Source organism: Athene noctua, chromosome 1 (assembly GCF_965140245.1).
Source record: "Athene noctua chromosome 1, bAthNoc1.hap1.1, whole genome shotgun sequence".
NCBI lineage: Eukaryota > Metazoa > Chordata > Aves > Strigiformes > Strigidae > Athene > Athene noctua.
The window spans coordinates 133,611,705-133,634,763 of record NC_134037.1 but is presented as its reverse complement, the minus strand read 5'-3'; the positions used below and the strand labels follow the sequence as shown (position 1 = coordinate 133,634,763).

The following is a 23,059-nucleotide window of genomic DNA, read 5'->3' as shown; positions in this document are numbered from 1 at the left end:
TATTGGCTGCTATTATAAGCAGCAAAGCACACACTGGAAAAATAAAGCCACGGGGATGGCTTGAGTCTGAAAATAAAGGGATCGAGAATACGAACATCATTTTTCACCCAATTCAACTTTGTTTTCATAGACCTTTTAGCACACAGCAAGAGAGGATCCAGGGAAGAGAAGCTGAGCCCCTAGAAGAAAGGCTTGTTTGAAACATCATAATGCAGTAGGTAGCTGAAAAAGTAACTGCACGGCTGTACCTGGATGACATCATCCTCTGCAACTTCATAGAGGAGCTCGTCATGAAGTTGGAGAATAAAGAAACCTCCACTGATAGGATGTAACATCCCTCTGTTGCTCTTCCTCACTAGTCTTCCTACAAAGGTGAAGTACACAGAATGTTAGATACCACGACACAAAGACATCTTTCCTGTAATTAAAAAGCCCTCACACATTCCTAATGCTGAGAAAAAGAACATGAGGAACTTTAAAATGAAAAAGCCCATGCCTACAGATAAAACCACATAACATTACTATTCTATCAATATTTGTACAGCTACTGAGGGAAAAATGTTAATGAAAAGCATTTTAGATATAAACATTTCAGCCTTACATTATAAAAGAATGAATCAGAACATAAACAGGAGACAGTTGCATCTCCTGAACCATCTGTTTTAAAAGTAAATTTTAAATAAAATCATGTCAGGTTTAATCAGAAGTCAGTTTACAACATTTTCTCTGGCAATGAATTAGGATTCTGCTTTTCTTCCAAAATCATTTTAATGGCTAGTCTAAACATGCAGTAAGCCTCCTCTCAAATGCAGTTATCTGAAACTGCTGCTACTACTCCTGATTAAAAAAAATGAAAGAAAAAAAAAGAGCAGTTTTTGAATAAACAAATAAGCAGCTGACAAAAACAGGATCCTGGTAGATCTTTCCTGACAAAAATAAAGCAGAACAAACCATTCCATAGTAAAAGCTTTTTTTAAGAAAAGTAAACAAACACAACCTCACACACACAGACACTAAAGTTATTTATTTCTCAGGTTAGCTAGCAGGAGGACTCCAGTTCACAACTACAGGAAGGGTTTCACAGCATCATGAGTTCCTCACACAAACCTCACACCGAAGCAGCAATGTTGGAGAAGCCACACGATGTTTCTCTGATGGCACAAGCATTTATAACTTGCTGAAAGATAATTCTTTCCAGCTCCTGAAACAGCTACTATCAGAGAAGGAAAAACTGTCACAAATGCATCTATTTGCCTTCCAACAATTACACTGGCCAAAGGTCAGTAGCTTCTGGCTCCTGGAAGGGGTGGGAGGTTCTGCGGAGCACATGCCTTCTACTCATAGCAGACCCCTGAATCTTGTCTCTCTAAAACAAAACTCCCTGACATATTTTTAGAGGTTTTGCAGTTAATTATTTAGTTTTCCTTCTCAGTCCTACAAAACAGACTCTTCATATTAAGATAGCTTCATGTTTCAGGTTGAAGCATTTGAACTATCAAAGAAATATAGCACTCCACCCCTTAAGTTGTCTTTCTAAAAATACATGACTGGTGAACAAAACACGGTCTACATTATGCTAAAAAAAAGTCTTCATAGCACTCCTCTGGGAATGGGTATTCCCCCAGCACAGCTTTGCTATCTGCAGCCAGAAGAAATTTATGCTGCTAATTGCTTCAATATAATACTCTTGTGGAGCCTCTGTACATCAAATTCCAGACAATAAATTCCAGACTTAATTCTAACCAATAATTGTCTTTTTGGAACCAGAAGTTGTACCGCTCTATCTTTTCATTGCCTTCGAAGCCAGAGTATCTGCTCAGTTTCTCCTTCCTACTTTTGAACAATTATGTGATGGCATCACAGACCGTATCACATATGAAATACCACTGCCAGCCTCTTCAAGATCTGATTTGGGGTTTCCGATCTGATGTCACCATTTGTTTGTTTGTGTGTTGAGCAGATATTCTCCCTCCTTCCTTGGTGACTTTTTTGCTCATTAAACACAGACTTACCACTGTCAGGAAATAAAATGTCTCCCACTACTAGTTCAAATGCCCTAACTTTTTTTTGCAGGGTTTTTTTTTTTAATTAGTAACATTGAAAATTTCACTCTGGTGTGCAAGGAAGAGGTGAGCATACCAGTCTTATCCCTCTGTAAGGAACATTCCAGATGTCCATGAGACTTGGTCACAGAAGAGAAAGCTTCCAGGCGTCTTTGAATGTTCACAGTGGCTGTTTTGACAATGTCTGCAGCAGATCCCTGAACAGTTGTATTCACAGCCTGTCGCTCTGCCTAAACAGAGATAGTTGTTCTCAAAACTCACCCCCAAAAATAAATCAAATCCAGAATGCCACAAGTGCTTCATTAAAAATAATAAATACACGGCCAAATACAGGCACAGTAAAACCTCCAGATAAAGAGTTTGTTATATCTGCCTGAAAGAAAGACATTATAGACTAGCTTCAGATGTCAAATTTCTCCAGGTGACTGAGAAAAGCAGGATTTCCACAAATTTAAAATTAATATCAAGGGTAATAACCTGCAAGAGTCACAAGCCACAAAAGGAAGAAGCATATACACGTGGTAATAGTTTCATGAGGAACAGAAGAACCTCACAGTTAATCCAAGTACTTCTGTCTGTCTTCAGAAGCATCAGGAATGGTCAAGCAAGGGCAAGATGGACTAACAGTCTGGTCTGCTGCACTGAAGCCCAACAGCCAGAGCCTAACAGCTGCACAAAAACACATCAGACAACACTATTACACAATGACATTTTTTTCCACACAAGCAACCTCTTTATTAATCCCCTCCTCAGACAAGAAAACTGCATTCAAAGGTTCTTCTCTCTTTGATTAGAGCTGAAATGTGTGCAAAAAGTTATGAAGAAGCTGAAATGAAAGTGAAAATAATTCATTAACTGGTCTTTAATATGATTTTCAAGAATAAATCAAAGTTGAACAGAAGGTGCATCTACAAAGCTTCATGCTGAAGTATCCTTCAGATTAAATAGTCAAATCATCTCAAAAATTTTTTTAAGGTCTCCTTGTTTCCCTTTCAACTACTTGGAGTACCCCCACTTCCTCCCTCTTCCACTCTAATCTTTAATTCCACACAATCTAATCCAATTTCCTTCTGAGAAGTATAATGCTTCCTCCCCACAGAAATGCACCAACATGTCCCCAAGGAGTCAATTCACTCTTACTGGAGCAGAGTCTATGACAGAAGTGTCCAAAATGACCTTGAAAAAAAGTAATGCCAGTGCAAAGGCGTTTATTAAGTAAATATTTATCTAACAAGTTAGAGCAATTTTCCTTTGAGGGAAAATAAGAAAAGAAACAAATACCCAAAAATATAGGACTTAAATGCCCTTTCTTGTTCAAGTGCTGAAAGCATATAACATATGAAGATTGCTGAGTGGGAGCAAGTCAGCCTGAAGAGTTAAAGCACATCACTCTGTGGAGGCTTTTTAAAATCATGTCCACTGATTTCAATAAATTACTCACTCCAGCTCCAACATGGGAGTTCTGAAGTGAGGTTACCACAGCGATGACAGCTCTACACCCAGTCACAGATGACTTATATCAAGCAGACCTTGACAAAAGCTCTGTTATTCAGAGAACAACTGAGGAAACAATGAACTAAGTGAGAAGTGGAAGGTCATGACCAAGATGGCTCATAGACCCTGTAAAACTGCAGATACGGATATGCAAAAAAATCTAATACTTTAAAATTAAAGGACGGATTTTAAAAAAAAAAGGTACTGCACTCAACATACATGAGCTTTACTGTAGGGGTTTGGATCTTTAATAGCTGGCAGGTATCTCCGTCTTCCCAGGATGGTCTGCACAAACCCATCTCTTCTGCAGTTCCTCACTGTCTCCCTCAAGAATTTCTGAATCCCTGTGAAAGGCAAGAGAAAGTTTTCCCTAATACAGCTGACATTTCATGTTGACTTCTCACTGGGGTCACTGAAAGCAGTCTGGGATACCCAAGCAACACAAAGATCATTCTTTATATTTCCTAGAACCTGTCAGTGGACAAGGGCACACAATCTCTCATTCAGCTTATTCACAGCTCTGCTGGGAAACCTATTAAGACTTTTGAGGTGGAAGAGAGTGTACAGTATCAGGATATCTGGCTGTGCACAAGGAGGTAGGAAGTCCATTCTGCACAGAAGCCAGGCAAGGAGGATCGGACATGTATTATTGATAATGGAGAGGTCAGGACCTGGACCAGCATTGGAAAGACAAGTAGTAGGGAAGGGAGTAAGTTGAAAGCAGAAGTCAGAGCCCTTGATGCCTCAGGCTGCCTGACTTCCGACTGTGTCACTTCAGATTCTAGGATGAAAGAAACTCACCTACCCACACTTTGCAAGGGAAGGAGCGAATCCACTGAGAGTGTTAAAAAGAAACTTAGGTCAAAGAAAGGTGAGACGGGGAAGAGTCCCTTTCACTGCAAGTTCAGGTAACTGCACTAAAGTGGAAAAAGTTAACTTCAGACAATTTCTTTCCAAGATTTACAAAATATAAAATGTAAAAGGAGCTATTCAAAATCAAGACTGACAACATTGGTTAATTCATTAGGTATGTAATTCAGCATGTCAACCAGGCAATACATAAGTGAAAATTCATAAGAAGTTACAATACAAGGTACACTGCAGAGTTTGTATATGCACATGTATCGAGAGGGAGGAAGCAGGAAGTAGTTTCTAATGGTCATGAAGGAGAGACTATCCAGAAATTACTGGAGTCTAAAACTCTTAATAGGACACTATTTCTCAACATCTGTCTCCTAAAGAAATAAACCCTGAATCTTCAGAATGTAACTTTTGAGCTCATTTCCAAGTCCTCTGATTAGAGCTAGCTGCCTCTCATCCCATTTGCCCTCCATTCATTTTCTGATTGCAGCTCTACTTTCTCTGTAGCTTTCCTAAAAATTAACATGCTTCTTAAAAATGCAACAATGTCTTTTTACAAACCATGGGAGAGCTGCTCTGAGCAGCTGGAAAAAAATCTAAGGGTTATATGCAAAACAGTTTAAAACACTGAAAGCAGAAGAGAGAAATGGTTATACTTAAAAAATTATAAGAAGTGTGGTCTAAAGTTGTATTGCATACCCCTTGAAGCTGTGTGTTTTAATAAGGAAAAGAGTGTTTCTTATTCAGAAAGTTAAAAGCTTTAAAATGAATCCCCAGGGCTTATAAATTAATTAAAAACCCAACAAAATAATTTAAGCAATAAGCAAACAACAAGGTCCTAAAGATGAATAAAAACAGAGTGTACAGTAAAACATTATGGAGTATCAAACTGCTGTGTTCTTGTACTGGACTTTTTTAAAATTAAAAACTTTTTCAAGAGACAGAGGAGTAGTAGCGTGCTGAGACCAGGATTTGAAGAGACATGGAGAGAAGGGATGAAAAACAACCACCACCACCACCCAGCTCCCAAACAGCCATATCCAAACCTGTGTATCTTGATTTGAAGGATTCAATGTAATTGGCAGCTTCGTGTTCATCAATCCCCATCTGCTCGCCTAAAGATTTTGCTCCTATTCCATAGATGATTCCATAGCAAATCTGTCAGAGGACAGTGTGAAGAACCACAAACCATATGGTGAACCATGCAGAGAAAGCAGAGCCAAAACAAAATGTGAATCACTGGACGATAAGTACATGGGAAACAAGGGCAAGCATTGAAGAAGAGGCTACCTCTGAGTCCAAGCCATTCATGCTGCTCTTCTCCATCCTCATCCCCCGAAACCCAGACAAGCTCCAGTTGAAACAGAGAGTGGCAGGACATACAAAGCAACTGTTGAACAATCACGGCCAAACCCAAACAGAAAACCGTACTACCGTGACTCCCTGATGTTTTGAACACTAAACCTTCCTGTCCAGAAAGCTCCTGCTGAATTCTTTTCCTAAAGATTACCTGTTTAGCTTGTTGCCTGGTCCTATCTCCAACAGCTTCAGGATCAATCATTTTCCATTCTGCTGCAATCCTCTTAAAGACATCAGTACCCTCGTTCAAGGATTGTATGAGTCGACAGTCACAAGACAAATGAGCGAGGATCCTCAGTTCCAGCTGAGAGTAATCAGCAGCCAAGATTAAACCACCTGAAGTCAAGAAGTTAGCAGAAGCCATTATTTCATAGATTACTCCAACAACATTCCAACAAGAAGGACTGAAGCTGTCCTTGCACCTTCTGCTCTGAAATTTTTCCACAGCCACTTCTAACAGACAAATTCTTGCCTGTTTCCCTGATGCCCAGGCCTGCCTGCTTTGCATCAAGCCTCTAAATCTAGAATCCACCAAAACCACAGACTGTCCAGGTGTCTTGTAAAAGCCTAGCACCTACTAGGAACGATCAGCACGAGATCAAACCAGCAGACTTGTACTTAGCCAGGGCAGGCAATGTGATAACTGACATTTGGATAGAAAAAACACTCCACAGAGTGCAATTTCTATTATGAAGAGTTGCCTAAGCTACCTCTTCAAAAAGCAGGTATTCTTAAAGACAAAATGAAGGTGAGAACATTTGAATACTTTTCCCGAAAGAAACTCTCTCCTTTACAGCCTTGTGAATAATTTTGAGGGCATGCTAACTACTGCAGTATTTTCCAAGTAGGCTGCTCAGTCAGATACATACTGTCACCAGTTCTTAACTCTTCATTAGATATAGGATTTTTGCTAACTATATTCTTAACAATTACAGAGCAAGATCTGGGCATTACCTCGGAAGGGAACAAAAGCATGCCTCATGCTAACAGAAAATGGTATTCCTCTTTCTTCCAATTGGTCTTCAGCCTGAACCTTTAGGCCATTAGCCAAAATACTGGAGGGGTTTCTACATCTGCAGAGACAAAGAATGACTGTTCTTCACCAGTTTCTAAAACACTTAAAGATGCATAATCATTTTTGCCACAAAGAATCAGTGAAAACAAGTGAGACAGTAGACTCTATTCCACTCTTCTGGACAATCCATACCTAAATTTGACCATGACGTAGTTGGACAGAGGCCACATGTACACCTGAAGCAATTAACTGACTCTGAACAGATCTAGTGATAAATCTTTCTCGTACATGCAGGGCTTGGTTCATAAATTGGGTAATTCCACTCCAAAACAGGTAAGATGAAAGACCCGAGATCTGATGGGTGCATTCCAGAGATAGCAGTCCTAAAAATTCAACACCTCACCTTGAGTGCCAAGTCTTCTCTCAACATCATTCTCACATGCAGAATGCCTACACTAGCCCATACCTAGTAGAGACAGAAATTTTCGCCCACAACATCAGCCTCATGGCTGCATGCACATACACAAATAAATCTGTAAAAGCAGAACAAAACTTGCAGAAGATGTGCTCATAAAACACTGCACATTTCCTCTCTAAAGACAGAGCAAAAAATTGCCCCAAGGCAACTTGATTTTCTTTTCCAGAAGGCTAGAAGTTTACAGTGGTGCTCAGGTGCTCTGCAACTTCTCAGGGCTGACTTAGCTCTCATGTCCCACTGTCCTGGTTCCGCTAGGATAGGGATAAGTTTCCCCAGCAGAGAGGGGGAAGGGATCTCCAGGCAGGTTATTCATACCATGCTGAAGTCAGGTCCGGTCGCGGGAGGGCAGGAACTTTTTCCTTTGTGGCTTTGGTGGCAGGGAGGATTGTGAGCAAGCTGTCTGTAACCATTGTGGTATTTCTCTGTGTATTTTTTGTCTTGTTTACTGTTATTGCTGTTTATTGTTGTTATCATTGCTACTGTTGTTGTTCAGATTGCGTATTACACTGTTGTATTAAATTTCTTCTTATTTTAACCCGGGGTTTGTGCCTCACTTGCAGCCTGACCAGTTGAGGGTGGGGGAGGGACAACGGCAACGTGGTCTCTGGTCCCGGCAGGGCTTAAAACCATCACACCCACCAAGTCACTTGTAACTGCAGATGGAACTATATTCATCAATGTACCCACTGAAGAGCGCACAGCTGGGACACCATTCACACCACCTACTCCCATCAGCACCAGTCTACCAGTCAGCCCCTTAGGTTCTTCACTGGAAGTCAAAAGGCCTTTATAAGTTCTCAATGTTCGGTTCAGGGATCTGAGCAATTTCTTTATCAGTATCAAAAGGTACCTCTGAGATCAAGTTTCAGCAAAGCACAGAAAAGACATCATGCTCTTTTCCCTTGTGCACTCTCTTTTCTTCTTATACCTTGTCATTTCAGGGATGGTAGGGATTAAGGAGATGAAAGATAGCACAAAAACATCAGAAATAAATTTTCAAAAGAAATAAAGGTGAGGGACAACATATGGGAACTGTAGAGAATGACTCTCTCCAGCATAGGTTCCCAGTTTAGTAGAATGAGTAAGGGGTTTATACCATTATCTAATTTAGCTACACTCCCTTGGCCAGAAGCTTCTTACAAGAGGAAGGAGTAGCAAAAGTAATTACTAAGATAAAAGACAGTTTGGACCAAAGTTTGGAAGGCCTATCAGGCTTAGGCTGCATGACAGCTTCTTTGTGCCAGCAGCTATTTCTGTGCCTTTAGGATTGCCCATTTTCCTAACACAGCAGCTGCTTTACTAAGGAATGCAGTCCCAAAAGTCAGCCTGAGAAGCAGACCTCTCTCAAAGTTCAGCAAGCATCCCACTTCTTTGATGGACTGGTTCTCTACAGGGAAGACTAAGAACCCAGCCCACTCTCCAACTGTCCTGCAAAGCTGCTGCAAGCCTTAGCACTGCCAGAGCTATTTCTCAGAACAACATTTCCGCCTCCATGGCTACGCCTGGCTCTTCTGAAGAGAGACAGACAAGATCCTGGTACTCCTGGGCTCTCTTCCCGTGACCTACTCAAGGCACAAGGACATTAGACACATGGTGGTAGGAAGAGACAGACAGAAGAGCCAAAAACTTTTCAAATGTCTCACATCTTGCTATGGGAAAAAGTATTATAAAAGCCACTCAGGTGACACATGTGGGACAAGAACCTGAATGAAAAGAGAAACTGAAAGGACAGAAAACCACCAGCAAGTATGGAGCCCCTAAACTCACAAACTAGCTGCTAAAAGATTCACCTTGATATTTCACTAGACTTCCATGCAACTGTTTAGGCACTGGCATGTAATGCTGTCAAAATAGGACATTTGGTTAACAGAACCAGATTTAGAAATCTTTTTCTGCTATCTGGTAGCTTTTGCAGGATCATTATCACACATGAAATTATTAACAAAGAATGAAAAATACGTTGACCATGTTCCCTTACACAGGGAGCTGCACAGCATAAAACAGATGAACTTTCTTCTGCTTCCTCCATAACTCCTATCCCTCTTTCAGAGTAGCTCCTGGAAAGTCAAACCAGATCCTAACTTCAAGTTTAGTTACTTTTCACACTCAGACATTCAATCCAACAGTTGAGAGCATAATGCTTAATCTCACTGTAGGGTCTTATAAAGAATTTCAAAAGCAAGCAGCTACATGGAGCCACATGATGTTAGTATTATTAGGTCTTTCATGTGTCACTGAGTTTTAGGTATTTAGTCCCCTGAAACTGTAAGAGAAACACTAAGTAACAAGTCATACTGACATCACAGCAACCACAGGTGAAGTCACAAAAGAGAAATTTGGCAACTTGACAACATTCAGATCAGAAGAGTAGGCAGAAGCTTTGCCAAGATCCTCCTACCTGCCCCCAGAAACAGCATGAGAATTAACATTTCCATAGGCTTGGAAGGGTGGGCTTTCTTCAATCACAGTTGGCATTTCAATCTCAAAATCTCTTGGCACATTTTGGATATTCGGCTCTGAGAAGGTTATTCGACCTGATAAGGAAGACAAGGCAGAACTAAGTAAGGGTCCAAGAGGAGTCTCTCTAACTTAGCACAGCTGAACACACATCTGCATCACCAGAAAGCAAGGGGCAGGAGAGGGGGGACAGGACACAACCACTGAGAAAATTGAAGAAAAAATAGTTTAGGTTTAATGGGTTTGAGACGGTTCCCCTTCAGCACTGCTGTATCACTAATAAGAAACTCCCAAATCCAGAATCTGTTCTACAGTCAGAGATTTAAATGTTAATATGTGCAAGAAATTAATAATACTGCTCAGTGAACACAAATGCTATTTTAAACACATCTAGACTTTTAGGCCAGATGTATGTGAAATAAGTATTTCAGTATTTTCATTTGGCTGAATTAGAGCACAGGCTTGATTTCCTATCTTTTCCTACAGAAAAGCTGCCCACACACAAAAAGAAAAAAACAAAAACAAAAACAGTAAGTAGTCAGGATTTTGCACGTATTTCTTTACCTGTAGCTGTGTGAGTCTGTGACACTGGATATATCCTTTCCATTCCCAGGGCAGAATTGAATCGCTTTTCCCTCTGTAGTGGAAACACCACTTTAGTAATGGCATTATTGATCCTCCTCCATTCCAGTATCAGCCCTGGCAATGGGTGAAGTGTCTTTAATTTCTCCAAAACATCCTTGTGGGGAGAAAAGGGCACAGGTATAATCAACTGCCTTTAAAGCTTTATTCATACAGTTTTTGCAGTTTGCAGAGAAAAGTGACCCCTTCACTCGCAGTGAGCTTCCAGTGTCACTGCCTTGAAATTAAATGGATATCCCTCCACTACATCATCTACACCTGGGCAATCAAAGCACCGTGGGCTTTGATCAAAGCTGCAGTTTTATTACACACAAGACAGTAATCACCTCTCTTTGGACTTCTGCAGCCTTATCACGACTCAGTCTGCACCAACCAATAAATCACCTGAAATGATCAAATAAAGCATCACTTGCCATAGGTCCCCTACACTGTCTCCTCTTGCCCAGCATTAATGCTCCTCCATCTTCATGGATATTTTTGTCCCTGCTCTCTATGTGTATACTAGGAATTCATAAAATTAAGCCCTTAAACTCCTTGAAAGACAAAGCTGATCACTAGTAATCAAATCCTTTCAGTTAAATCAGAAATATGAAGGGAATAACAAGAATTTCAAAAGACAGTGGCATGCAAACATTTCTCAAAATAACATTTTTTTGTATGCAGCAGGCAGCTGCAGCCTCAACCCTCCACATTACAAAAGGAGGAAATCCTCACTTTGCTTCTTGCTCCCTGCTCTGCCACCTCCACCACATTCATTGCTACTTGAGTTTCAGAAATCAATACTTGTCTTCTAAGCGCTGACTACGCTTAACAAGAGGAAACTAAGAAAACAACACAGATTAATGAGTCCTGAAAAGAGGGAACATCTATATCTGCTAATACCACTTGTGTGGCAAGTGCACCCATTAACCTGCAGCAGTTGGTATTAATGCAGCTCCACAATATTTATCAACTTGTAAGCATGTCAATAGCCTTCGCATACATACAAGCTTTTGATATACTAAATTTGATAAGCCATCAGATCATCCATTCTGAAGACAAATCCTCTGAAGCACAAAATACAGATATGTTAGTACCAGATAGGGAGAATACTGTATTTAATCACCATGGTAGTCAAGTCTTTCAAGCTGACATTGAAGAATTCTTCTACTATTGGCTTTACAAAATTATTGTGCTATTTTGGTCTTACAGGTGGTTTGGGAAATCAAGTTTTGCCTGATTTATTCTTATTGAAGCCTGATGGTTAGAGTCATGTCCTCACTACACTCATGCTTTAGGAAAGTAGGTGGAGTTAATAACTCTGCTAACAGAGAATGCAGAATCCAGTTTGAATTTCCAGTGGTAACTGGAGGAGCAAAAGGCATTTAAAATTTACTTTCATTTAAGTCAGCATACCTAACTCCAATATTCAAGCAACAAATGTGTGAGGTAAGAGGGAGTTATTTTTACAGTCACTTTCAGACTAGAACCAGACTTTACTGTACCTTGGTTGTACTGAACTGCTTGCTTAACCTAACCCTGTTTCCTTTAGCAGTTGCTCTTCTGGTGTAACCCAGAGTTTTCTTGTTCCCTTGAACCTTCACATCTCCATTTTGTGGCAACTTCAGCTCCAGGAACAAAACCTAAAAAAGGCCAGCATTTTAAATCAGTTTCTGCATGCTACTCCCAGGAGAAAGCAAATAGCAACTGAGAACTTAAACAGCTTGTTCCAACCAAAGGATAGTATGAATGCTTTGGGTAATTAAAAAGCTGATTAAAGATCTCTGCTATCAAAGTCACTCCTCCTCACTTTAATTAACTACAAAATGCAATCTAAAATCTCATTTTCTGAATACTAGAAGTTTGAGTTCAGAGGTATGTCTTTAGAAAAGGTAATTAACTCCATCCAATAAGCCAGGTTACTGCTGACAGTCAACTAATAAAATGTGATGTTAAGATGACTAAAACTGGGAAGAACATTGATGAAAAAAGGAAGTGTTAGTAGGGAGCAGGCTTCAGAGTAACATGAATGGCATAGAGAAGGTGGTCACAAATATCTGTTACGGAATAGTTGGAAATTAGTTTTTCTAACAAATTGCCAAGAACTGGAAAATCAAGTATATGCTCACTTGCTGACAGACAGAACACTATTCTGCATTTTTCATGTTGCTACGTAGCAATATACCTTATTTAGCAGCTATTGTGTTTCATTTCACAGCTGGCAGAAGGGAATAAAAGCTTTTCTCTTGCATGTTTATGTAGTACAAAAGTTTTACTGAAACAGAATTAGAACAGTAAAGCTCTACTGACCAATACAAGATAATTTACATGATTCCTAACATTTCCACATGAGAAACAAGCTCCTGTAGTTCAGAGAACAGCATTTCAGAAAAAACCTTCCTTCCCCTTTTCCATGAAGCAGAGTGAAATTGAGCCAAGCATTATTTCAAGAGTTCTGCCAGACTACTGTTACTGAGGAAAACTCCTGCATTTGCAAGAAAGGAGGAGCATTTCTGTGGAACTTTTTAGTGATGGCTGCTTGTAAATTTTGACTACTTCCATAGAAAGTATAGCCCCTCAGCAAGAAATGAATATATAGAAAAGAAGAAAATGGGAAAAAAAGTATGCACAGCATATTCCTATGATTCCATGTAGCATGCATTAACAATATATATAGTAAAGTTCTACAGGAATAAAAGTATTGCTAATTTACATAGAAATCTGTTTCTTAGGCTTTAAAAAAAAAAATCAGTTCTATACAGGTTCATAAAAGACAGCAGTTGATTCAAAAGTTATTAAAGCAGTCTTTCTTCCTCTTTCATCCTTGTATAGGGACAAGGGTAACAATGCAACTTATTCAGTACAACTATTCTTAGACTCAGACTACATGGTATCACATCACATCTCATATGCAGAATATTGGTAATGCAAAAAAGCTTCTCTAGTCCTGCACCATTCACCCAAAATATTCCAAAAGCCATTTAATTGGCAGATCATGTCAGCACCATGAGAAGCCAAGGTCCTATACAAACAACATTTCCATTTCTACCTTCTTTATTTCTGCTAAAGTTAGCAGAAATCAGAATGATCAGTAACAAGCAGGAGATGCACAGGCACCTTGCAGGCAGCAAGCTCATAATGAGTGTAAAGACAAATCACCTCTGATCAGAGTTTAGCTTGCGTTTTGTCTTTTCTTCACACACAGTCTGCCCAAGAAGTGGGGTTTTTTTCTTAAGTCTAAGCAAAAGCTTCTTCAATGTAACTTCTGAGAAAGTTCTCCCCCTCCCACCCTAACCTTCACATACCTCTGCAGTATCATCAGGGCTGGTCAAGGAGAAGCTGTGGCCTGCCAGCTGATAAGCCATGCTCTCAATCTCGCTCAGTTTAGCTTGCATGACCTGCTTCTGGGTTTCATACACTGTTGTGCTAAAACCAATGCCATTCAGCTCCAGCAGAGCCAAGCAATAATGGGTGGGCATCTCCACTTTAGAAAATATATCTGTAGTAAGTACAAACACCAAGGAAAACTTTTATAACATCAAACACAGATCAAATGCAGATCAACCGATTCATAAAAAAACAACTGAGGAATCCATGGTTTTTAAAATCCTGAATGTCCTGACACACTGAAATCTTTTAATATAGATTGAAATACTTTTGTTTCTGGAATATTTCATAGTAAGAAATATTTCATAATAAGAGGTATTCCAGAATTTTTTATCACAGAAGTATTTAAGAGAATAATAACTTCTGTCAAATTTTTTTTCTAACATCTTTCTGTATAACATTTTATAAACCACAGATGTGCTTAATGTAAAGCTTTCTAACTTGATACACCTTTATTCCACCATGCACATCTTTTTAAAATGTTCTAAAGTTTAGTTGTCACAATCATAAATGCTGTGGTAAACTTGCAATAAAATACTTCAGTGAAACTGGACCCTAATCTTAGGCTTTGGATAAAGTTTAGGGGAAACAACCATAAAGTCCACCAATAGGTATATGCTTTTGGGAGGGTTTGTTTGCTTGTTTTTAAACAGAGACAAGCACTCAGCAAATATTAGTGTAAACACACTGAACCATTCACTGTGGGATCACAAAAGTTTCACAGACACAACACATACATGGCAAACAATGTACATGGGCAGTCCAAAGAGCAAGAAATTTCCCTCAGAAAACATCTGAGGATTTCAGGAATTGCTTCTGACAAGAAAATGAAAAAGCTTCTGAAAATGTTCATGAGCAACCATAGACAGACCCACAGGTCCCCTCAGAATGGCCAGGGTACTCACCTGGGAGGTAAAGATCTGCTTGGTTCAGAGACTCAAAATAGACTCTGCTATTGCCTTAACAAATGAACTAGGGGATATTTGGGATATAGTAATTAGATTTTAATTTGTTTTTGAAAAATAGATGAAAGTAAGTCCCCTCTTTTAATAAATTAACATTTTGCCACAGAATATACTTAGATAAGAACTTCCAAATCTCCTCTCTATTCCACTGATCATTCAGCCTGTGGTAGCACAGCTCCCTTTACCCTCCATCTTTGCCCCAAGCAGAGGAGCTCTCTTTACCTGACAGATTTTCCTTCTGTAATTCATTATGCAGTTGGTTCATGACACTGAAGATAAGCACAGACTCTACTGCGGCTCTGTACCGCCCAGAATGATCTCCACTGGCACTAAGCCCCAGGCTCTGCACCCCTTGGCCGGTGCCTACCCCTTCCAGTAGAGGTAGCTCGTTGGGGAGAAAGTTAGTCACCATGTTGTGAAGTGTACGTTCCTTAGAGCCAGAATCAAGCAGCCAACATGCAACCTTAAAAAGGGAGACCTCCATGAGACATTTTTCCATTTTAGTCATAAAACAATGTAAGTATTTAACTGGGGGTTAATGCAAGGTTATAGTGCAGATTATTTTTCTTGATTTGGCAGGCAGACTGAAATAACTCAGACAAAACCTTCAAGAGGGCGTTAAGTCACTGAAAAAGCTTCATTCTCACCCAAAAGTTATTTCTGCATAGTTGATAACCTTATCCTCTGTCAACTAAACACATCTAGAAGTGCTGTCCTCAGGTTTTTTTCATTTATTAAAACCCAACACAAAGGGAATTAAATACAAAAATCAAGATCAAAACAGGTTTAATCTGAAAACCGACTTTGTAAAAATCAGAACTTGCTATTGATCTAGAATATTAGTCAAGCTGAGCTCTCCTATTTTTTTGCACATCAGCACTAGTAACAAGAATTCTGCAAGGCAAGTTTTATTCTCGGTAAGCCTCATACCTCCCACTGTCTTCAAAGCAATTTCACTTATAGATATATTTCAACTTCTTGTGTCAAAATAGGATGAGACACAGGGTTTCTGCATTGTCTCTGCCATATAAGCAGAAGGTAAAAACCATATGCATATACACAGGTGGGGAGGGTGGTAATACGCGTGTGTATGTATATATTCAAATATGCATATGACTCCATTTAACACATGGAACAGTGCAGGGAAAGGTGTTACTGTTATTACTCTTTAATTTTATCCTAAAATTATGTATTGGTATGAAAAGCTAAATTTGTCCTTGTGTTCAACACCTTAGCTACTTACCTGTAGATTTTAATATCACTTTGATGCTATTCAACCCATGTGTGACGCAAGCTTTAAAAATCAGCACCAGAAATTTCTCTGAATCTAGAGCTTTTCCTAACAAGGACAAGAAGGTGCTTTTAGTGTTTCATTTGAGTTACAAATGGTACCCAAACCTTTTGAAATTACATGTAAACTTTGTTTTGAGAAAATAGCAGTAAGCAAGGTGGTCCATACAACACATAGCAGTAAATCATTTCCTTAGAATGTCTTCTGCTCTCAGAATTAATAATCTGACCACAAGCACTTCTGCCATTTTAGTCCCAAGCTGCTTCTAGCAACAAAACAAGAGTTCAGCCTTGTCTACTGGGACGGGGTGAGATTTAAACTCATCCTCCCCACCCAAGCAATCAGTCGTGAAAGATTACGGCGTTAACCTACCACTGAACCTGCTCCATTTGTCTTGTAGGTGCCATGAACACACACAGCAAAAGAAGCCTCCTCTAAATACTGTTTTAAACTTCTCACTGGGAGAAAATTTCCACTAAATCCCCTGACAGATGTGCATATTCAAATCTAAGAAACAGAAGTAAAGTTCCGGAAGGTACTCCTGTCTTTCCACCGGTGTGTTTAAACTAGTAGTTTTACCCAATCTAAATTTCTTTATCCTGCAAACCTTTGGGTCTTCAAAACTTCCTTCCAAGGAGATTCCACAAGCCATCACCAGAGTCTTGTAGTGTTGAATGAAGTTATACATGACAAGCGAGCGCTCCTGCTTGGGCTGCTTCTGCAGGTGCAGCTGCAGATGATACAGTCTCTCTGTTACAGACAGGTTTTTGTCCAAGGGTGGTGGTGCCAAACTCATACTGATTTCTAAGGCAGGAAATACAGGCAGAAATCATCTTTTTTTACCCACTGCATGGTAAGAATGGCAAGAGAAAAATCTTGATGCAATTACATCAAGCACAAAATCTCCAGTTGGACTGTGAACAAATAATAAATCATCTATAGCAGTATTATATATCTTATCAAACCAGACAAGGCTCCCAAAAGCAATATGCTGTCTGTACTACTAAACAAAGGAAGCCAGGAATCAAGCCCTAGTCATGAGCCTATGTAGCACAGATTGGGTTATGTTCAGCATTCAAGTGTCAAATTTGTTCTGGAGAGCAAAAATTGGAAGAGGTTGAAAGATAAAAACAAGTAAACTAAAGAGAACATGGGAGTAAGCTAACATTTTAGCCATGTGCATGCTCAGCAATCCAGTACTTCAGCCAATTACCCGGCCTTATTACATAGCAGCATTGATGTATCCACAGCAACATGTTCAAGGGTGTTCAACACTTAATATGCTGAATAATATGGCCAAGCCACTCCATCACACAGCTGAGCTGAGTTTGGGACACTCCAAACACTTCCAAGAACCTATCTGCTGCAGGTAGTTTCTTGAAACACAGTGTCATGTAACACAGCACAGCCTGTCTGCTCACTTACCAGTCTGGTCTTGTAGCTGCTGCAAAGAGATATAGTAGGCATCTTTTCCACCCCAACATACTGCCAGTCCAACTACCAAGATGTCTTCACAGCCTTGGACAGGAAATCCATCATCTTTAACTTGCATCCACTGAGGAGAACTCACTAAAGGAATAATTCCATAAATACAGAAGGAAGAGTTTGGATCCCAAAAATGTAAATACATACAGTTGAGCTTAAATTTCTTAGAAGTTAATATATACCTTCATTTTTATTTATGGGGAGAAAAAACTGTGTTTCTTTTGGGGAAAAAAAAAATCCAACCATGTTTAGAATAGCAAAACCTCTTAACTGAAACAACCACCCATATAGCATCCCTGCAAAACTCTTGCCTTTCCTAGCAATGTCTTCAAGAGTTGAGACAGAAATGTATTCCCTCCTTCCTCTCTGAAAAACATTTCACATGTGTCTGTCAAAAATGTATTTTGATACTTAAGAATTTTTGTTGTTGTTATGGCAATATGACAGCAAAGACTCTAACTCTGCTTAATCTTGGTATTTTAAAGGAAGAGTCTGTTTATACAGCAGCAGCAAACTGTAGCATATGAATACTTCTGTGGAAAAAAAAAATGAAGCAATATTGCACCAACCCAGAGACTGATCTGAATTTCACACATGTATATATTGAACCAAATTTACTTTTTGCAAACTCAAAAATATTTAACCTTGGTTCAGAGGCAATCCCGCAAATAACACTGCTCAGTGGAGACCCTGAACAATCTGTACATTTCACTGTTAAATATAGCATTGATTTTAAAATATACTAAAATCTGTTTATGACATGGAAAGATACACAATAAAGGGACAGCATAACACAGATCCATTTCAAAATTAGATACACAATGAAACATTAAGAATATTCAGATGTTATCACAAGCTGCTAACCATTACTATCAAAGACCTACCAATGAAATGATTGATGCCAATTCTCCATCCTCTACTAAGACTCAGCTCCTTTGCTTTACTGAGACTGACAATATTCAATCAGTATCAGTAATCTTCCTCCTTTTCTGCAAACCCTTTCCTTCTCCACTCCTGCTTTAAGCTGAAGATGCCACACTGCTGCTCACAAAACAATGTGCTGGAACACAGAACTGACCTTTTTTGAATTTGCCACCAATCGTTGATTTGGGAGACAAAAGACATTTTGTTCTTTCACATGCCACTGAGATGGAGAATCTGCTTTTCTCCTTCCATTCTGCAAGAAAAGTCTGGAAAAGCGCTTTGTCACTTGCTACGTCAATAATAGTGAAACTTTCAGCACTTAAGGGAATGAGTGGAAAAACATCCTGAGATAGCTGAAGGGAAAAGCCTTGGTCTATAGTGGAATCATCTTTTATTTCATCAGTCTCAGTTGGGTCTACACTCCCAAGATTGACCTGGAGTGTTTTTACCTGCTGCTCAGCATTGCCCTCGCTACTCTGATGCGGCTGAATCAGCTGCCCTTCATTCACGCAGGTGACCTGTCTCTTCCTCGCAGATTTCACAGAGAGCAAAGCAGAACTCTTGGAAAAAAGCTCTTTGGGAGGTGTTGGAGGAATAAATCCGTTATTACTATCTGGTGGAGGACAAGATGTTCTGTTGCTTCCCTTCAGTGGAAGTGTTATGCAGTCTGGAAGATCTGAGTTTTCTGTTTTATTTTCTTTAACCTTGAAAGAGCTTTTAGAATCCTGGCAAGTGGGCAAAGGCTCTGGCTGGCAACAGTCAGATTCAAAAACTGGATCTGGCTCTTGATTAACAATAGGAGCAACTAAGTTTCCTTTCAAACAGGAGTTTACTGAAACTCGTTCAATGCCTGAGAGACTAGGCCATTTGTCTAATACATCCTGCAATCCTGGGCTTAGCTCAAATGAGAGGTCAGTCCTCACCACTGGATGGGTTTTCCTGTCTAAAGCTTGCTGGCTTCTCTGGAGCTTTTCAACTTGATCTCCTACTAAGTCTTTTGGTCTGGGGTCATTGTTACATATCCCCAGGTTTCTTAATCCTGACTGACTGTGAAATGTAGAAGGAAGATCTTCCAGAAAAGACGGGGAGTTTGCGTGATCTAAAGCTTCAGCTATTAGATCAGAGAATGCTAAAGACCCATCGTTACACTGTGCAGGATCCTCACGCTCTTTCTGATTGCCACGGACATCAAATTTATTCTGAACAGGACTTAGGTTCTGCAAAAGGTCATCTGGAGGAAGCATAGCCTCTTGATTCTCCACAGGGTCTTTTCTGTCAGCTTCTGTGATGCAAGCAGCTGAAAGGTCGCTGGCATCACTGAAGCTATCATCAAACAGCAAGCTATCACTCATATTCAGGCTTCTCTCGGGGACAGGGTGACATTCTACTCGTACAATGTGGGAAAAAGGGGAGGTCGCTTTATTAAGGTCTTTAGACACACTGTCCACTTTCACTGAATTTTGGGACTGGTAATCTTGTAGGAAACTGTGTAGCTGGGAGTCAGTCACTGAGAAATCGCTTTCTTTAAGGCAAGGTGCAGATTCTATTTCCTTTGCTACAGGCTGTAAATTAAGGCCTCCAGACTCCAAAACTTTATTACTGCAGTGCTGAGCTGTGTTTTTTGTAATGTTATTTGTTGTGATAAAACTTGATAAGCCCAGTTTCCTATCAGCAGCATTCTCAGTCCATGAAGTGCTTAGTTTCTTGGAGGTTTCCTGCTGTGGTATTGCTGCCAGATCTGAACCTTGTATTCCCTGCTGTCCTGTGATTCCAGCTGCTCCCTCCTGTTTTATTATCATCTCAGTTTGAGTATCCAACTGAAAGCTGTCTTCGAAGCATCTAGAGTTGGAAAACAGATCAGAAGATGGACCATTCTGAATTGCATCATCTGCATTGCAAACACCTCTGGATTTTACTAGAGAGTCTTTCAAAAAATCCTTATGATGACAGCTGGCTTCCTGAAGTGCTTCAGTTTGTAACAATATTCCATTGCACTTTCCACTCCCATTTTTGCCACCATTCGGAATCTGAATACAGCAGGATTTATCCGCACCAGGAGAAAAATGCATAGGCTTCTGTATCCTGCTGCCACAATGGAGATGTCCACTTCCAGAGCAGTTAACAGTTACATTGCCATGATCTTTGTTTAAAGCCATCTGCCTCTTAGCAATCATCACCTCCGCACAGCTCGCATCTGTTTGCATTTTATTAATGTTATTCTGCTTATCATCACTATTGCCATTTCTCTGTGTCCTAGCACTACCAGATATTATTAGACTTCTCACAATATTATGTGCCTCCACATTGATGTGTGGAGTGCCCTGCAATGTAACAGGTGCCTGAAAACATGCTCTCCCCTTAGGCATGCCTTCATTAGTGGTGGTAGGCTCTGTAAATAACCTTTCCATTTTATCTGTCCTCCCAAGATTAATTTGCCCCATCTGTACAGAATTTAAGACTTTATGAGTTACAGATCCTCTTTCCATAAATTCCTTATTATTTTGGTCTGAAGAAAAATTATCGGTAGAAACGGTGGGGTAGAAAGCAGGCAGCTTTTGTATGTCTATGCTAAGCATATTTGAGTCTTCAGTAAGTGAACTCTGCAGTTTTGAAGCAGTATTTTTGTTCCTAGTCCGGTTTAAATGCATGTCTGTACTTTTTATCAATCTACAGGCTGAAGACTTTGTTCTCAATGTTGGTGATTTTCCTTGCTCAGTAGGAAGTTCTGGAATTGCTCTCCTGGAATCAGTCTTGGTTTTGACCAGAGAAATTCCTTCTATGTTTTCATTCTCTCTGCACGTATTTGACCGTTTTCTAGCACTGTACACAGTATCATCATTGCCTTCCTCTGCTCGAGCTTGTCTCTTGCCTGGGAGTTCACTCTCAAATCTGGAGTTTTCTGTACTACTGCTTAGTCGCCTTTTAAATCCCTTTTCAATATTTGGTAAGTTTCCAGCCTCAGAATCAAGGCCATTACAATGTTGAACTGTGAACCCTTTTTTGTTTGACACCGTCAAAGACTCAGAAGACTGCTCTCCATTTGATCTATGTAGTCTGTCTTCCAGCTCTGACTCACTGCTGATCACAGAGGATGTATCAGTCTTGAGAAAAGACTCTGGGTTCCACCGCACTCCCATCAGTGCCAAATCCTGCTGGAGAAGTCCCCTGGCTTCCTCCACGACAAGGGAAGCTGCTTCTCTTTCGGTTAAGCCTTTCATTCCGGCCACCCAGATGCTGCGCGCAGTCCGACGCTCCTCTGCCGATTCTTCATCTTCATCCACAGCCCTACGAACACTACGGGCAATGACAGACAGATGTAAACATTCATGCGGAAAACAACAAACAACACAAGGAGCTGGAACTATTCTGCTTTGTTCCTATTTCAATTAGCTTCACAGCTTCCTAACTTCACAGAAGCACTATATACAAAATATAATGCACTTAAAAGGAAATAACTATTACAGTTTTTTATATGTGGATTGATGTTGATGAAAGATATTACTAGCTGCATCCCCAGAAGCATTCCCAGGTTTCTGTGTCCAAACACGTACCCCACATGAGTCCCAACTCCCTACTAGGGCAAGATCCAGGTCTGAATCAATCCTCCTCCATGCACTGTTTTCCAAAGAAAGGAAACTTCAGGAGCATGAACCAGAAAGGTGTCATGGCACAGTCCAACAAATACTTGATCAAGGAAGCTTGTCATTGCGCTAACATGAAAATCGCAAGAGAATCTCAGATGATACCCAGTAATAAATCATCAACTCATTTGATCATATGGAGGAGCTGCCTTTCAGAGGCAGCAAAAGCTCTCCAGAAAGCACTAACAATTCACCAAGGACTTAACACTGCAGAGAAAAGAGGATTAAGAAGAAAATTTAGGTCTCATGAACTTATGCTGCAAATAAAAGATGCTTCTATGAATTTCAAAATATTCACGGAATGACTGTGATCAGTCTGACACCTACAAGTTATTTCTAACTAACGTCTGGCACAAAGTCCCAAAAGGTTACCCTATTTTATTACAGGTAACCCTTCACCTTACAAGCAAACTTCTTTACTTGACTTCTGGATTACTGATTTCTCACCTTTTGAATGGTACTGAATTCTTCAGAGCAGTTGCCACATCATCAGGACTGGCTTTAGCAAGATCAGCCACGGTGACAAAGCCAGCGTTGTAAAGCGTCCTAGCACGCTGTGCATTCAGCAGAGACACTCGTGCCAGGTCACAAAGCTCCCTATGAACCCCAAAAGTGAGGCGGCTCTGGAACTGAGAGAGCAACAGTTCCATGTTGTGCCAGCCCAGCCGATTACAGAAAACTGTTACCATTCCTGGAACAAAGAAGTTATATCAGTGTCTTAACTCTAGCTGCAGTTTTACCAAGCTGGATCCAATTTTTTACCCTCATCTGGATCAGCATTCACTTTACATTTCTCATTTTACCATTACTTAGAGAAACTAACTCATGTTTTTTATAACTATGACTAAGAGCTGGTCTCGCAGAACTCAATCTAGAATTAACTGGTTTATCAGTGAGGTAGAAATTCTGAATGACACTACTTTTTCAAAGATGCTCATCTTGAAAGTGTCAAGCACACGCATATCTTGTAACAGGTGCCCTATGAACCAAAAACACTGAAGAAAAAGATGGCAGAAAA

At 40.0% G+C, this 23,059-nt stretch overlaps 1 protein-coding gene across 1 annotated transcript in view; it reads right to left on the bottom strand.

Annotated features, from left to right (window-relative positions):
* Positions 1–23,059, bottom strand: part of POLQ (DNA polymerase theta) — a 54,624-nt gene that overhangs the window by 4,204 nt on the left and 27,361 nt on the right. The window contains 15 exon segments of the mRNA XM_074927699.1: positions 249–364; positions 2,140–2,293; positions 3,777–3,901; positions 5,465–5,576; positions 5,929–6,113; positions 6,732–6,850; positions 9,669–9,804; positions 10,292–10,466; positions 11,854–11,991; positions 13,654–13,847; positions 14,923–15,163; positions 16,599–16,795; positions 17,417–17,560; positions 18,555–21,694; positions 22,489–22,732. Of these exon segments, the coding sequence (XP_074783800.1) occupies positions 249–364; positions 2,140–2,293; positions 3,777–3,901; positions 5,465–5,576; positions 5,929–6,113; positions 6,732–6,850; positions 9,669–9,804; positions 10,292–10,466; positions 11,854–11,991; positions 13,654–13,847; positions 14,923–15,163; positions 16,599–16,795; positions 17,417–17,560; positions 18,555–21,694; positions 22,489–22,732 (5,420 nt within the window).